The sequence below is a fragment of the Protopterus annectens genome, chromosome 10.part0 (assembly GCF_019279795.1).
Source record: "Protopterus annectens isolate FY-2018-M chromosome 10.part0, PAN1.0, whole genome shotgun sequence".
NCBI classification, from domain to species: domain Eukaryota; kingdom Metazoa; phylum Chordata; order Ceratodontiformes; family Protopteridae; genus Protopterus; species Protopterus annectens.
In genome coordinates, this window is record NC_056744.1 from 13137413 (window position 1) to 13153871 (window position 16459).

General features: G+C 41.0%; 1 protein-coding gene across 2 annotated transcripts in view; it reads right to left on the reverse strand.

Annotated features, from left to right (window-relative positions):
- TMEM94 (transmembrane protein 94) overlaps positions 1-16459 on the reverse strand; it is a 2655014-nt gene that overhangs the window by 1718158 nt on the left and 920397 nt on the right. For both annotated transcript variants that reach the window (XM_044084945.1, XM_044084944.1), the window contains exons 9-10: positions 15232-15318; positions 3380-3496 (exon numbers count right to left, since the gene is read on the reverse strand). In XM_044084945.1, the coding sequence (XP_043940880.1) occupies positions 3380-3496; positions 15232-15318 (204 nt within the window). The remainder of the gene's footprint in view (positions 1-3379; positions 3497-15231; positions 15319-16459) is intronic.

The window sequence follows — 16459 nt, forward strand, 5'->3', positions numbered from 1 at the left end:
AATACTTAGCAAATTCACTGATGATATCAGATGCATGTTATAATTTGATTATTCAATTTCTTCTTAAATACCAAAAAATGTTCCCTGTATCATGCTTGTACTAAGGTGTATTGTGGGACAAAGTAAATTTATCACTGCTCACTGTAGCAAACATACCTTTTGGCAGATTAAAGAAATCAACTAATTTTATTAAATGCTTTTAAAATAAAATATAGCATGGTACCCATTTCCATTTATAGATATTTACAGACAAGATACAATGTTTCACTCTCTCTTATGAATCCATATTATAACTATCTATGCTGAACTCTATTTACCCAGGAACACCACCAGTCTTTCTTGTAGAACTCTTACTGTAATCTTCTCCAAATTTAATTTTACTGACTGATTACTCAGCTAATAAATAAATCCTGGCCTCTAACAGAATCTTACTTCTGCAATTTTATGATTTTTGATGTCAGTAATATTAAATAGGTAAATGTCCGATGTTCATAGTACCTAGGAACTGACAATCAAGCCATAAAGACCTCATTCTTCAGTACCCCTCTGTAAAATGATGTGCAGTCAATCAATCCCTTCCAAAAGAAAAATACATCATCTCTACATTGGCCAACTTGTTCAATGCCAGAAATGACAGACATCTACATTATGCATTGTGAAACTGGTCCAGAAAAATCTACAAAGATTGCATTGCCACTGTAACTACTGGGCTGTTTTTAGGATTTATTTTAGTCACTAGCCTCTTGAGTGTATTATTGTTACACCACTAAAAAATAAATGACATGGGCCAGCAGCATGACTACAAGAGGCAAAAAGTACAAAAGCCATATCTTTAACACACCGGACCCTAGTCTTTGCATGGAACTCAACCACTTGGCTCATTTAATAGCGGTTGAACTAATATACTTGACTCCAGTTACACCACCTAAAAACAGAGAAAGGTCTCCAACACTGTGTTTTTTGTTGCTTGTAACACATCCTAGAACAAGGTCTTCAGTGTGTCACCTTTACAAGCCACTCTGTTTCACATCCCAAGCAAAATCCTAAGCCACATACCAAAGGGCCTTGTCCTGAGATTTTAGGACAAAATTATTTCCTATATTTTATGTAATAATTGCATAAAACAGTTATTTTGTATCTGTTACACCTAAATATTATAAGAAACAGAATAAGCAACTAAAATGCTACAAGTATAAGCTTTTATTTATGCAAAAAAGTAAAGTTCTGTCCTTTGTACTGGCCATGGGTATGTTTTGCCCTGCAAAATCTGACATTTGTACCAAAAATGTCCCACTTTGGGCATTTGAAAAGGTGGCAACCCTACTTAAAGATCATGTATAATTTTTACCACTTTTGATGTACTTATGCTCTCATCATGCAAAGTAAATTTTCCCATTCTAAAATATGGAGTTATTACTTTACGTACACCAGTGGAGCTACATTTAAGTTTATAAAAAATGTATTTTTATGTACGGTATGCTGAGCAGCTGAAAAAATACTTCCTGATTGTGTGCCATCTAGCTTCATCTTCTGATACTGTCATAAAGGACAAACTGCACAGATCAATAAATTGAGGCATTACAATAAAAAACGTCTCACAAAGACAGGTGCTGGCTTTGAAATACTACAATATTCCATATTGCTGAATCTAATCATCTATTATGAGTGAGCCCAAAACTACCTGAGGCCTAAGCAAGGTAGCTAAACCTGAATGATGGTCTCTGGTCCAGCAGCTACACCTGTACGTCAGACCTTGCACTGATGACAAGGCCAAGCGTGACATATAGGTGGAGCTGCATGGACATGAGGCTCACCAGCACAAGAGCTCCACCTATTGGGTTTTATGGTCATCATATCTGCATTCTCCTTATCGGAGATTTGGAATGGGCTTGTGGGGCCACTAACTCCAGAGAATTGAATCTATTTTTGAAAACAGAATACCGCAAGCCATTCCCACAGAATTTTTAGGAATCACTCATTCTGCATTGAATCATGCATGGTCCCAGGCTCTCCCCTTACTTGACTCCTAAAGTCTGCAGAACATCTCAGCTTGTATATGGTACTTGGAACTGCAGCCAGTCTCTGTCTTCCAACCAGGTACTGTCTCTGCAGGACCTACTCCCACATACAGATGGAAATTCTACCTTGATGAAAAACTTATTCAGTTCAACGAATATTTCTCACTATAGCACTAATCCAAAGTATAACACATACTTTGCTGCAGGATATTACAGTGATTCACATGCCCCTAATTTTCTTCCTAAGAGTGAATCTATGAGTGATCATACCATGGTAGTCAACTTTCTGTGTTATTACAGTATTTGTCAGTTATGCACTTCACAAAGAATCTTATCCTGCTCCACTTCTACTTTACTTTTTCTTTGAATATAAATGTATTTAGTTACTTATTGATTTATTGCCTACCTAACTGATTATGCTATATACTGTGTTACTTTATATGTTGAAATCTGCTGCAGGGTAAATAAAACATGACCAACTACAAGCTGTTTATCCCCTCCCCTTACTGCATCATCAAGAAACAGAACCATATGACAATCAAGAAGTACATGGCAGCTGCTCAAAATATAGGATATAAAAATACACATTTAGTACATTTAATATAGTTTAAAAAAGAAGCTAAAGTAAAAACTACAAATTTTAGAATCAGAAAGGCCACATTACATGATGACAGCATAATTACTGCAGAAGGGAATGGCAAGAACAAACCTTTGCACATGATCTTTCAGCTAACAACAGATATGCATTACGAAAAGATATTGTGCGGCTAAAAGCAAAGAATAACTGAAGAGGTAGAATGCAAATACTTCAATGTTTGAACCAAGGGAAGAACTTACTCCCCTCCTTAAAATACAGGACAAGAGTTAACCTAACAAAATCAAAGCTCAGGATACTGTCTTCTTAGCACTACCCATGACATGCAGATATACCACCTAGCATTACGTACAGCTTTACGTTACACAACTGATAAATGCACAGTCTCAATTAAAAATGGCAAAGCAAAATAAGTGCTGATGTGTAGTTGCACAGGCTGGTAACAGACCATCAAAACAAGAAAGCATAACATTTATCTTCCACAACCACACTAAAGCAGCACATGTAAACACGCTAACTTTAGCACAAACAAGCACAGACACACAACTGAGAGACCAACAGCAATATTACTTTTCTAGTGCAAAAACAGGTAGACACTAAGCACATAATGTCATGTCACAGACATGTGATGCATAGACAGGTGGGTATAAGACATATCACATACAAGCACAGTAAATATGTACTCACACATTACAGAGCACTTGTGATCACATGTATGTTCTAAACATACATCAATGCAGACAAATTTTCAGGTTCAAAAACTTACTAATCCAGTTGGTGAAGCCTTGCTGAATTGAGCCAGGACCTTTGCTTCACCAAAGGCCATGACCAGGATCCACAGAATAGGGAAAAGCAGTGGAAGGATGGGCAACATGCCATTTACCTGCGTATAGATAAATCAAGTGCATCAGAAAATACATCAGCAAAACTGCTGTAATCAAGAATGGCAAAAACCTGTACATTAAACTCAGACGCAAAGACCGAGGACACAGTACCTAGGTCTTAAAACAGCAACTGCAACACTAAAAATGTCACACAAAACTGTAGCTTATTTTAAGTGAACACGATAATGCAACCAATAATGTTTTTCCTTCCTGAATTCTCTCATTAAAGCAACCTACCTCAGTAAAAACACTGCATCTATTAGTGTTTTTTTCCTCATAATCCTCTATGCAGACTTCTCTGCTATAACAAATTAAATGTTTTATTCAGAAGTGTTAATGTCTAGTACTGTTACAGGATCCCACCTCTTAATCTAACAAAATGAATACTGCACAAGTTAGTTTTATTTAGCATGAACCGTAAAAGATACCCTGCCTCATCCTCAATGATTCCACATTTTTCAATTTTCTCTGCAGTAAAAGTATTAACATCTGAAGTTTATGCAACATCCATACTTTCTAAGGTACTAATACATAAAGTAACATGTATAAGCTACAGTTTCATTAATCAAGGAAGGGTTTATTTTGCTTGCAACATCATTAAAAACAGAACAGTACTTTGTTTTACTGAAATTTTCAATATTCAAGTTTTTTCTTTAACTTTAGTAGCAACTTTAATATTGCTTAATATTTTTATGCACTCTGATCATCAAGTAACATCAGCAAAGTACATTTTAGTGATATCTTTAGACAGAATATTACATGCAATACTTGTACACCTGCAACATAATTTAGTGAATGTTACATCACAAGAGGAGGTTAGTTTGCAAGTAAACTGGTTTGTATTTGGCGACGATCAAATGTCAATACATCTAGGTAAAAGAATAAGAAGTTATGTACCTACCATAACGTTCCATGTTAGTTGTCTTCTTCTTGCCTTCTTTCTTGCTGGTTGGGTTCAGAGCCGATCCTCAGCTCTGACTCAGCCATCTTCTAAAGCTCGAGAGCTATTTACTGGCACGAGGCCTCCCCATATCCCATAATGCCTGGCGCTAGATCTCCAGATCTCGTTTGGTAGACCTAACTACAGACAAATATATGGACTCCTGTCCTAACAGCATATGCTTAGCTACAGAGCTAAAAGGTTGATGGAACAAACCAGATAAGACCCAGCCAGCTAAAAGGGGCTCAGAGGACAACTCTTCTCGGTCTATTAGGACAGGGGGACAGAGGGTGGGACGCAAGAAAGAAAGCGAGAAGACGACAACTAACATGGAACGTTATGGTAGGTACATAACTTCTTAATGTTAAATTGTCTATCTCGCCTTCATTCTTGCTGGTTGGGACAGCGTCCCTAGCACCTCAGTCCTGGGTGGCTCATCGGAACAGACTCTTCACCACAGTGGAACCAAAATCTGCTCTGCTCCTAGAGGCCACATCCAACTTATAATGAGAAATAAATGTATGGGGAGTGGCCCATGTAGCTGCCACACAAATGGCTTCCATTGGTAATCTTGCCTGAAAAGCTACAGAAGTAGCTAAAGCCCTAGTAGAGTGGCCTTTTGGTTTAGCAGGGAGCTGTTTGTTCCTCAAATGATAAATCAAAGCAATACTAGAAGTCAACCACCTAGACAAAGTTACTTTAGACACTGGTAGACCTTGTTTACCTTCAGCATAGGACAGGAAGAGCCGATCTGATTTTCTAATTTGTTTAGTCCTATGCAAGTAGAAACGTAATTGTCTATGAACATCCAACTGATGTAAGTTATGTTCAGCTTTGTTGGAATAATTTGGGAAGAAGACCGGAAGATCAATGGACTGATTCAGATTACTCTCAGAAGGTACCTTAGGAAGGAAGGAGGGATTAGTCCTGAGCGAAACTTTGTCATTATGGAAAACTAAATAAGGAGGGCGAACACAAAGGGCCTGGAGTTCGGAAACTCTTCTAGCTGAGGTAATTGCCACAAGAAGGAGGGTTTTCCAAGAAAGAAACTTTAAGGAACATGAAGCTGCGGGTTCAAAGGGGGGCAATATTAGGGAAGCTAAGATCAAATTAAGATCCCACGGAGGCGGGGGATCTCTTACTGGGGGCCTGAGCAAAGTAGTCCCTTTAAGAAAGGCTTTGCAAAGCTTATGGAACATGATACTAGTTTCAGATAGGCCTGTATAAAAATTTGAAATTGCGGCTAACTGAATTGTAATGGTGGCAGAAGAGGATCCAGCCTGAAAAAGTTCTGCTAAGAAATCTAAAACGTGGTGGACCGGGGCTGAAAAGGGATCTATGTTTTTATACTCTGCCCAGCAAGAGAAACGTTTCCACTTACTAGCATAAGTTTTCCTGGTGGTAGATTTGTGCGAAGATAAGATGATTTCACGCACCAATTGGGAAATGTCTGGAAGCCTGGCTAAGGTTGGAAGTGGAGCAACCAAGCAGTGAGGTTGAGAGACTGAAGGCATTGGTGCAGCCCGCCCGACTGACTGATGGATCAGGAGGTCTGGTACTGGGTCCAGGGTTGCTCCAGGAGGTGATGATGCAAGAACGAAACCAGATTTGTCGAGGCCAGTAGGGGGCAATGAGGATCATCTTGCATCCCAGCGTAGTAGCTTTCTGTATTAGTTTGGGAATCAGGGGAAATGGGGGGAATGCATAAAGAAGTCCCTGAGGCCAACTGTGGATTAGAGCATCTCTGGGAGGGTATCCGGGAAGAGGGAGGAGAGAAAAGAAACTGTCGCACTTGCTGTTGAAGGGGGTGGCGAAAAAAGTCGTAGCAAGGCTGACCCCATTTGCGGAAGATTTGCTCCGCCACTGTCTGATTGAGAGACCACTCGTGAGGCATGAGAATTGCTCTGCTCATGCCTGTCCGCTATAACGTTGGACTTCCCAGGGATGTGCGTTGCTATCAGAAACCGCTGGGAAGATATCGCCCATTGCCAGAGTCTGAGTGCTTCCCGACATAGGGGGTAGGACTTGGTTCCGCCCTGCTTGTTGATGTACCACACTACCGACATATTGTCTGTCTGAATCGCAATGGTCCCGGTGGGAAGAGAGTTATGAGGAGTTTGCAACGCTAAAAGCACAGCTCTCATCTCCAAGACATTGATATGCAGATGGTACTCGTGGGGTTGCTAGGTGCCTTGGACTGTTATGCCCTGAAAGTGCCCCCCCACCTGATCAGGGAGACATCTGTGGTCACCGTGGCTACTGGAGGAGGAAGAACAAATGGTCTGCCCTGGGGTACTGACGGGGAAACCATCCACCAAGCAAGCTGGACTTTGCATGTCTGTGTAATCAAAATCATGTGAGACATTGGAAGTTGTAGAAATGACCATTGCGTGAAAAGCAACCACTGAAGAATCCTCATATAAAAACAAGCCAGAGGGACTAGTATGATCACTGCTCCCATGAGGCCCAATGTCTTCAGGACGAATCTGGCCTGAATTTTCTTGCATCCTAATAACACCTGTACATGTCGGCGAATATCTAATACTCTGTGTAACGGAAGTCTCGCTGACATGTCTTTTGTACTTAAACTTGCGCCTATAAAGGTTATAGACTGACAAGGTGACAATGCAGACTTTTCGAAATTTATTGTGATACCTAGCTTGGAGCAAGTTTGGATGGTGTAGTTCCTGGCTCGTAGCAGCTGATGTCTGGTGGTAGCAGTAAGGAGCCAGTCGTCTAGATAGGGAAACACCTGGAATCCTTGCCGTCTCAGGTGAGAGGAAACTACTGTCATACATTTGGTGAACACCCTGGAGGCTGTGGTGAGACCAAAGGGCAGAGCTCGGAACTGATAATGACTGGCTCCCAGCTGGAAGCGGAGGAATCTTCTGGAACGCCTGTCCATTTTGATATGGTAGTATGCATATTGAAGATCTATGGAGCACATCCAATTGTCCTGACCCAAAAAGGGTAGAATGGACTGAAATGTGACCATCCGGAACTTCGTTCTTTGTACAGACCTGTTTAGTCTGCTGAGATCCAAAATGGGTCTCCAGTCCCCTGTCTTTTTTTGGTACCAAAAAGAACCTTGAGTAAATTCCGGATCCTTGCTGGTCTGCTGGGACTTGTTGGATGGCTCTTTTTTGTAGCAGTTTTGAGATCTCTTGTACTGCTTGTTCCCTTAGACTGGGTGGAACATCTGGAAAGGATTTGTTTGACCTTAAGGGGGTATGATCGAAGGGAATTCTGTAACCTCCGGATATGATGGACTGTACCCATTTGTCTTGAGTTATGTCTTGCCAGGCTTTTGGGTACAGCGATAATCTTCCCCCGACTGCCTCCGAAGGTGGGCAGCCCCTCAGCGATACTGGAAGGGCTTGTCAGAGAAGGAATCTCTGCTGCCCTGATTTTGCGGGCCCCCTCTATCTCGAGGGCGGCGTCTATTGTTGTTATTCCCTCCTCTGCCCCTGGAGGGAAACTCACCACGTGTGTCAGGCAAGGCTCCCTGGGGTTTCTGGAACCACATTTTGCCACTTTTCTGATGTTTGGGGTATGGTCTAGAAGGAGTGGAAAAATGGACTCCCACAGCAGAGAGAGTCTTGCCTTCCTGCACACACTTGGTAAGGGTATCCTTCTCCTGTGGTCCAAAAAGAGCAGAACCATCAAAAGGGGTATTGGTGAAAGATGCCTTAAAGGGGTCCGCAAAGTTACATAACCGCATCCAAGCGTGCCTTCTCAAGGCCACACCTGTGCTTATGGCTCTACTCACCCCATCGGCCGCATAAGAAATGAGCCGCATGGAGGAGTTCACTCTCGAATTAAGAGTTGCCAGCTGGGAGGTAATCTTATCCTGGGCCCCCGCAGCTGCTGGATCTTGAAGGGTATTCTCCTAGCTCCTTAAGGAGATCCCTTTGAAGGCATGTAAAATGGCACAAATAGTTCAGCGACCGCATGGAAACGGTCGCTGAGGAAAACATCCGCTTCCCGTATCTGTCCATCGTCCTAGACTCCTTATTAGGGGGATGGACAGACGAAATCTCAGCCAACTCCTTTTTCGTGGCCGCTGCTACCACCATAGCATCAACAGGGACACCCTTTGTCAAAAATTGTTTGTCTTGTGGTGCTGTGATGAATTTCGTGGGCCTTCGGGGAGTTGGTTCCACTGTGTCTGGGGCTGACAATGCCTTTCAAGCCACCACTGCCATCAGTGGATCAAAAGGCGGAGACACCCAGGAGGTGGAGTGGCGAGAACCAAACGTGTCCAGATATACCGACTCATCCTCAGAAGGGTTAAGGGTAGTCCAGTTCCCCCTCTGCCTAAACATCTCAAGGATGTCTGAGAAGGAGACATCTTCAGAGGGGGACCTCGGGGACCCTTCCAAATCCTCTAAGTTGGTATCCGAAGTGACAGACTCAGGGGAGTCAACATGCTTCCTCTTACATTTCCTCTTTCGGGGGGGCTCCTCTGAATGATCAGGGGAGGCCTTGGAAGAGGAGGACGCGCCCACTGGGGCGACCTGGAGTGCTTGTTCTCCTCGCTTGGGGTCTGGAAGAGGGGCAGAGGCAGACGCAGGCACCATGGGGGGAGAAGCCGAAGAGGCTGATCGTGGGGCTGACTGAGGGGCCAGCACACTCCTCATGACCTCAAAGGCACCCCTTTCCGGCAGAGAAGGCGGCTCAGGCTCCGAAGAGACCAGAACCCTCCCCAGCACCGAGAAGGATGGCTCCGAGGCCGATGTAGGAGCCGAGCTCACCTGCGCCGAAGCTCCGAGAGAGAGAATGGGGTCAGACAAGGGTCCGATGCCACTCACCCCCTCGGAACCAACGAGGGAGTCTCGGCACCCAGATCCCTCCAAGGACAGCGCCATGGAAGTGATCGGAGCAGAAGGAACTGAAAAGGTAGGTATCGGCTCTGACAGTTCCACGATCCAAACCCCAACCAGCTCTGGCTCCGAACTCAAGGGGTGAGTCGAAGGAGGAACTACTGTAGAGACAGGCAGAGCCAAACCCTGATGAGGGGGGGCTGGATAGCATTTTAGCCAGGGCCTGCGATTTCAGAAGTCTGCTCACCGCTCTCTCCAAGTCATGGTCAGACAGTCTCGAAGACCGAGAAGAGTGAGATCGGTGACTTCGCTCTGACTGTAACAGCAGCGACCCCGGAGCTGAGCGAATTGACTCTAGGGATGGGGACCTAGAACGCTTTCGGCTCCCTGAAGGTTCCGACACCAGGGTCGGAGCCTACTGAGAGGCAGGTACTTCGTTCCCGGCCGAAACCGAAGTCAAAGCAGACGCCACACCCGACGACGGCTACGAGCTGGGAGCCGATGGCTTGGAGGGTTTCCCTGGCTGAGTCTTAGCAGGTGATCCTTCAGGTTTTAGTAATCCTCTAAGGATTAACTTATTCCTACGCTCCTGCAGGACTCTTGGACTAAAGGCGTGACACACCGAACAAGAGTCCTGCAGGTGTACGGCGCCCAAGCAGTAGACACAAGAAGTGTGACCATCTGTCAGAGACATTTTCTGACAGCATGTATCTTTGGACATCCTGTAACAGGAAAAAAAGGCCAACAGTACAACAGTAGGTAACAAGTATAAAGAACCGTACACAGAAATAAAACCAGTTACCACACCTTAACGACACACAGACACACTACAACTATAATATATATATATATATATATATATATATATATATATATATATATATATATATATACTAGAAAAAGTAAAGTACTACAACTATTTCTATCTGAAAACACTACAAAAGGTATTTTAGAGAACAAGGGTTAGCCTCTAACTAAAACGGCTACCTTGAAGAGAGAAAAAGAGAGGGGGGAGAGGGGAAAACTCTCTAACAGTAAAAATGAGTTTTCTAAGGGGATGGGATAGATCTAAAACTATACAGGGACAGAAAGTACTAAACTATTATAACAAGAACTAAACGCTAACTATATATATGAAAAATTTTTATATAAAACCTATCAAAAGACAAAAATACGACCTGAGCCAGCAAAAGCAACCTCGTAGCAGAAGCGGCAAATGAGATCTGGGGATCTAGCACCAGGCATTGTGGGATATGGGGAGGCCTTGAGCCAGTAAATAGCTCTCGAGTTTTAGAAGATGGCAGAGTCGGAGCCGAGGATCGGCTCCGAACCCAACCAGCAAGAACGAAGACGAGATACACAACTTAACATTAAAGTTTACATAGCTAGTTAAAGATTGACTGAATATGATTAGCAAATGACAAAGAGAGTCCAGTAATGGAAATAACTTGCATCCTTTAAAGTAGACGTGTCCAACCTGCGGCCCTCAGAGCTCTTCCATGCGGCCCTCAACCTCTAACTGCAACATCGATGTATGCACGCCCCAAAACACTTTTTTTTGTTTTGTGTTTTTCACTCCCGTGACCTGTAATGATAATGTCGGTGTGCGCATGCACCAAAGCACCCTTCTAGTTTTTTTTTTTGAGCCAAAAAAGGGTCGGTGTGTTTACGCCATTATTTTGCTCCGAACAATCAGAGTGTGTGTGTGTGTGTGGGTGTGTGTGTGTGTGTGTGTGTGTGTGTATGCGTTCTCGCTGAAGAGGGACTCATGTATGGATTTGCCGCTGTTGCCTTTGAAAGGGACAGCAATTACCTGTGTTAATAGGTAAGTACGGAGTGAGTGAGTGCATACATGAAAGCAGAATTGTGTGCGTGAAAGTAGAAGAGTGTATGTGTGTATATGTGTGCATGACAGAGAGAGATGCACGCACAAAGAGACTAACAATGATCAGTCTACCTACTGAACACAAACAAGTTAGCTCACAAATACATCATACATTAAGAGTACACTTTTGTTAAATTGCGGCTTTCCTGACAGGGAGAGTGTTGTATTGAACATGAACACACACCTCCTAACTGTATGGATTTTCAAAGAATGTCTGGATTTTTGCCTCATCTTCCAATTTGTGTCTTTTGCTTAGGAAATAAAAGTAGTCATCCAAGGTAATGCAGTTCCAGGGAGTAAGAATGAGACAGCAGCCTAGGGTTAATAGGTCAGTAGTGGACTGACTATGTGGGACTGTAGCACATAAAGTTGTATTGTTTTTTCAGACAAACAAAAAAGCACCTAGTACTGTTTTTTTCATTGGTGGGTTCTAAGCAGTGGTAGGTTGGACAACAGTAAGCATATCTTTGGCGGATCATCAATACTGGCAAATCAAGTGGGCACAATGTCATTTTTTAAATGTTGGGGATTTTAGTGTGTGTGTGCTTATGTGTTGGGAGTGCTGCAACAGTAGATGATTATTAAAGACAGAGACTTACGGACTGTGGAGAATATGTTTCTTTGTTTCAAAATCTAATACTTGGGTAAGCTTGCCAGAAGTAGATTTTTTAAGACACAGCTTCTTGCCATTTACAGTGGATGGATATTTACATTTAATGGACAATGTATTAGCGTGGGCCTGTGAGGTTCTGAAGGATGCCAAGTCTACCACTGCCAATGTCTTGTAAAGTGACCTGGAAATGGATATTGGGATGTTACTGAAAAAATATAGTAAGTGGAATTTAGAAATATAGTTTAATTAAACAAAGTGTACTTTCAATTTACAGGCCATAATTTAATTTATTTCAGGTAGTCCAGATACTGGTGGAATGTATACCATTAGACTTAATTAGGGAGAGCTATTATTCTGGGAAACAAGCAGCCCTAGTTTCAGTGAAAGCTCTGTGGTTGCTTGCAGGTAGGAAGTTGCAGGATGTTGATGCAATGTGTTTTATTTATTATTTTTAATGCATTTGTCATTTCAAAGCATGGTTTTCTTTGATGCAAAAGAAGGCAGGACTGAATGAGCCATATAATGTTTAACTGACAATGATGGGATAGAAAGATTATAAGTGATGTATAATGTTTGCAGCTACAGTTGTTTCAATGGTGTCTGTGATGCACAACTATTTTTGGGCCTGTGTCCCACTTTTATTTTTAGCTTTGTCCAGATTTCTTGCTCTAAGGTTGAGAGGTATGGTTCCTTCTGCACAAATTAAAATGTCTGAATGTCAAATGGCTTTAGATTGGAGGGAAGTTTATTTTTATTTATTTTATTTTATTTTACATTTGTTTACCGGGAAAGTCCAACTGGACACATGTCCATTTTCAGCGGAGGCCCGTGGAGAAAAGCTCCAAAAATAACACAAAACAATATAATACAATACATGAGAGAGAGACAGCAAATTATGTATGTAGTACTCATACAATATGGCAGAGATTACATCTCATAACAGTGAGAATCATTGAGGTACAGAATAAACTTAAAAACATTTTTTTTACAGTTATAATTACAGCAAGGAAAATATCAATGAGTTAAGTTTTTAGGAGAAAGCTGTTTGTACATAGCTGAAGCTCTGAAACAATCTTTTGGTATGGATTAACCTGGGGATTGACACAAGTTATATGTTTACACCAGTATTACGTTTTGCCGAGCAGTTGTTTGTTGATTTATTGATGGTCCTTTTGGTGGTTGGAAATTACATGGATGAATCCATCTCTATTATGATTTTTTTTTCAGATATTTTGACTTCCAGACAATTTCATTCAGTGAGTGTCATGTGATTACTGAGGTTGCCTATTTTACAAGTAGGGGCTTTTTTGTGTGTGTGTGTGTGTGTGTGTGTGTGTGTGTGTGTGTGTGTGTGTGTGTGTAGGAGAGAGAGAGATTTAATATGTATACTGAATATAATTTTGCAAATTAAATTCTTAGTTAAACATGCCCCTCTTCTTGGGCAACTAGACTAACCAATATTAGATCTTAGCCATCCAGCTGGGAAAGGTTAGTATGTGGATTTTCCATCTGGTTTGATGAAGGCTATGCTACTTACCCAAGGACTACATTTATGGCTATCCATCCAGCCATCGTGTTGCTGAACTACATTGTTTGATAATGAGAGGAGCTTTTTACAGAAGTTGAAGGTTTTTGTGTCAAGAACCTGACCATAAAAAGTGGCTTGTTTATGTTGCAGTGAAGGCTGTGGTCTTTGTAGTGAGCGTTTTAAGTATAACCGTATTTCTGAGGTACAGGACGTCTCTTAAGGCAGGAGCTTTCTTAGCCTGGAAAGCAAGCCAATGATGAAATTTATAGGGGCCAGTGAGAGACGAAGGAAAGCAAGAAGCTTTTTAGTCTGTTTGGATAACTAAGTGAACTTAGTCCTTTGACCTTTTTTGTCAGAAATGGTTGTAGTCTTTCTTTTGACAGGGTGTTTTGCTGAAGCACATGCCAAAAGGGGCATTGCACTCAATAATGGCTCTTGTAAAGGAAGGATACAGGGATGTTATGACCTCCTTGTCCCTGGATGAGCTACCCTTACTAATGAAGTGGGCCATGTAAAAAGCTTTCCTTACAACGGAGACAAAGTGGTGATCAAAACTCAGGTTTCTATCAACCTGGGTGTCTAAGTACCATACGACTTATTGCGTGCTTACAAGATTGTTATTAATGTGATAATTTGTGGGGACATCACTCTCCTTAAAGGGGATGATGATGCATTTTTTGGCATTTAGCTTGAGGCCATATTTCTGGCACCAGTTATTTGTTTGGGCGAGACCCTCTTTGTAGCTTATTCAGAATTGTTTTATTAAGTCAGTAATGTGAATTCTTTACTTTATTGCAAATTTGTTGGGTTATTTTTGTGGATTATAGTATTGCAGGACTGCTGATGTTGACATTTTACGTAGTTGGACTGCTGGAATGGTTTTCCCAGTTTGAAATGCTAGTGCTGTAGTGAATATCTGTTTATTTGTAAAAAAAAAAAAAAAAAAAAAATATATATATAGATAGATATATTAACTAAGATGTTAGAGTTAACTGTTAGATTAGAGAATTAGAATTAGAATTAGAATGAGAATTAGAATTTTAAGGCAAATATTAGGCATTTATTACATTTATTCATTGTTCAAATGCACCTACAGTACAGCCAGGAGGTCGACTGTGGTCTTCCGGAGCAACGAAAGAGTTAACTATATGATATATTTTATATGTGGCCCCAAGACCATTTCTGTTCACTCAATGCGACCCCAGCAAGCCAAAAGGTTGGACACCCCTGCTTTAAAGATTTTAGTTACCAAAAGATTCTTAGAGGTTAATATTAGACAGATTTCTACCCGGATTGTCCATGGTAACTGTGTTCATACAGCAACAACATAAACTGTTAAAACAAAGTACACCATTATTCTCTTGTATACACACAAGGGTTGAAAGAAGAATGGGGTGAACCACTAAATAAAATGTGGGAAAAAACTACATCACTCAAGAGTTTCAACTGCAAAGCTATCAACTACATAAATGAACAATAAGGTAAATCAGTCAATATAGAGAAATATTAACAGCGGATTATACTTGCATAAAGCAGAGAGAAGAAAAGTGAGAGAGAGAAAAAGATGGGCAAATACATTTGTGAAATGATAAGCAACTGCTATAGGTACAGTCTTCATTCAGACAATAATACACACACACACACACACACACACACACACAAGCACTCAGGAACACGTCACTGAATTTACATTATAATCTCAGACTGGCATGATATGCATAACAGTAAGTTGTGCTTACATGCTTCAGAGCAGTAAAGCTTGCTATTATGTGATTTAATTAAAAAAAATAAATAAATAAAAAATAAAGAGAACTAAGAACAATGGCTGCAAATATACCAGCAGCTATAAGTCCATTTTTAAAGTTGCTGTAAATGTTTATCAGTGTTGAATGGGCATTTAGTACATTACACTTTCCCTGCACAGTGGTCTTTCAGCATGACATACCTGCAAATGGAAAAAGGTGATCTGCCATGAGGAGAGTCCTGGACTGCTGAAGATGAACCGTAGTGTATTTGTTATCAGAAAAGCAGCCTGCAGATAAAAATAATATTTAATGGTTGAGATGGAGAAAGAATGAGACAACTACCACTTCCTGTACATGGAGTGACCCGTTACCCTGAATAAAACTCCAGGAACAGGGTCTAGACCTAATGGGACTAGCCCACTCAACAAAAAGGGGGAGGTTCAGAGGTTCAGCAAATTATGTACTTAACATGCATTATTCCTGGCAAAAAAAAAAAAAAAAGGAAAACACGGGACACAAGAGTGTAGAAAATGATTGATAATAAAAAAAAAACTTCAATGAGTCAAAAGACAACATAAACTAATTAGAACAAAATAAATGAGCACTCTCTTAATCAAACTTTCAGAGCAATAAGTTGACAATACATGCAGCTAAAGACAAACCAGTCATGGGATCAACGTTTAGTAAACAATCACATTTTAACAAGTGTTACAACAAAGATTCTTCTATATTACAGTAAAATATAAATACACAGATATTTAAAAGCAGTAAAAAAATGTAAGACAAAAACATTGAAAATAAGTGGTTACAGTCAAGTGCCCTATGCCCACTAAAGTACTGATCTGCTGGTAAGGTTGGGTCTGGGATTTATGGTTATACTGGCATAACAAAATGGCACACAAGCAGAGTGAAAACTGAGACTAAGACACTCAATGAAATAACATGCTGAAGCTTATGACTTAGTTTTTGAAAACGTGAACAGATGGCAAGGCACTTCACAACAGGAAAAGTACAACTGTGCAGGTTGCATTTGCCCACAACAGTAGACGTTTGAATCATAGCTCTCAATGAAATTAGAATAAAACTCAACAGAATCAGGGACAAATCCAAAAGTAATTGGGGACACTTTTTAAAATATTAGGACTACTAATCTGAGACAATGAAGATGATGTCAATTGACATTCATTTTCTTAAATTATTTTTATAACTCTAGTTATTGTCTTTTTTAATTAAGTGTAATTCAACACCTTTTCTCCAGAATTTAGCAGTTTTAAAGGGGAATTAAGAGGTAAGAATTAAACTTTGCATCAAATTAATTGACACCCCTGAAAATTAAGGCCAGTTGAGAGGTATGGTCCAAATTCCTTACTGATCCAGTAGCTTTAGGCTATATGGGTTATGTCCTCTCCAGGAAACAACAATTTGCCA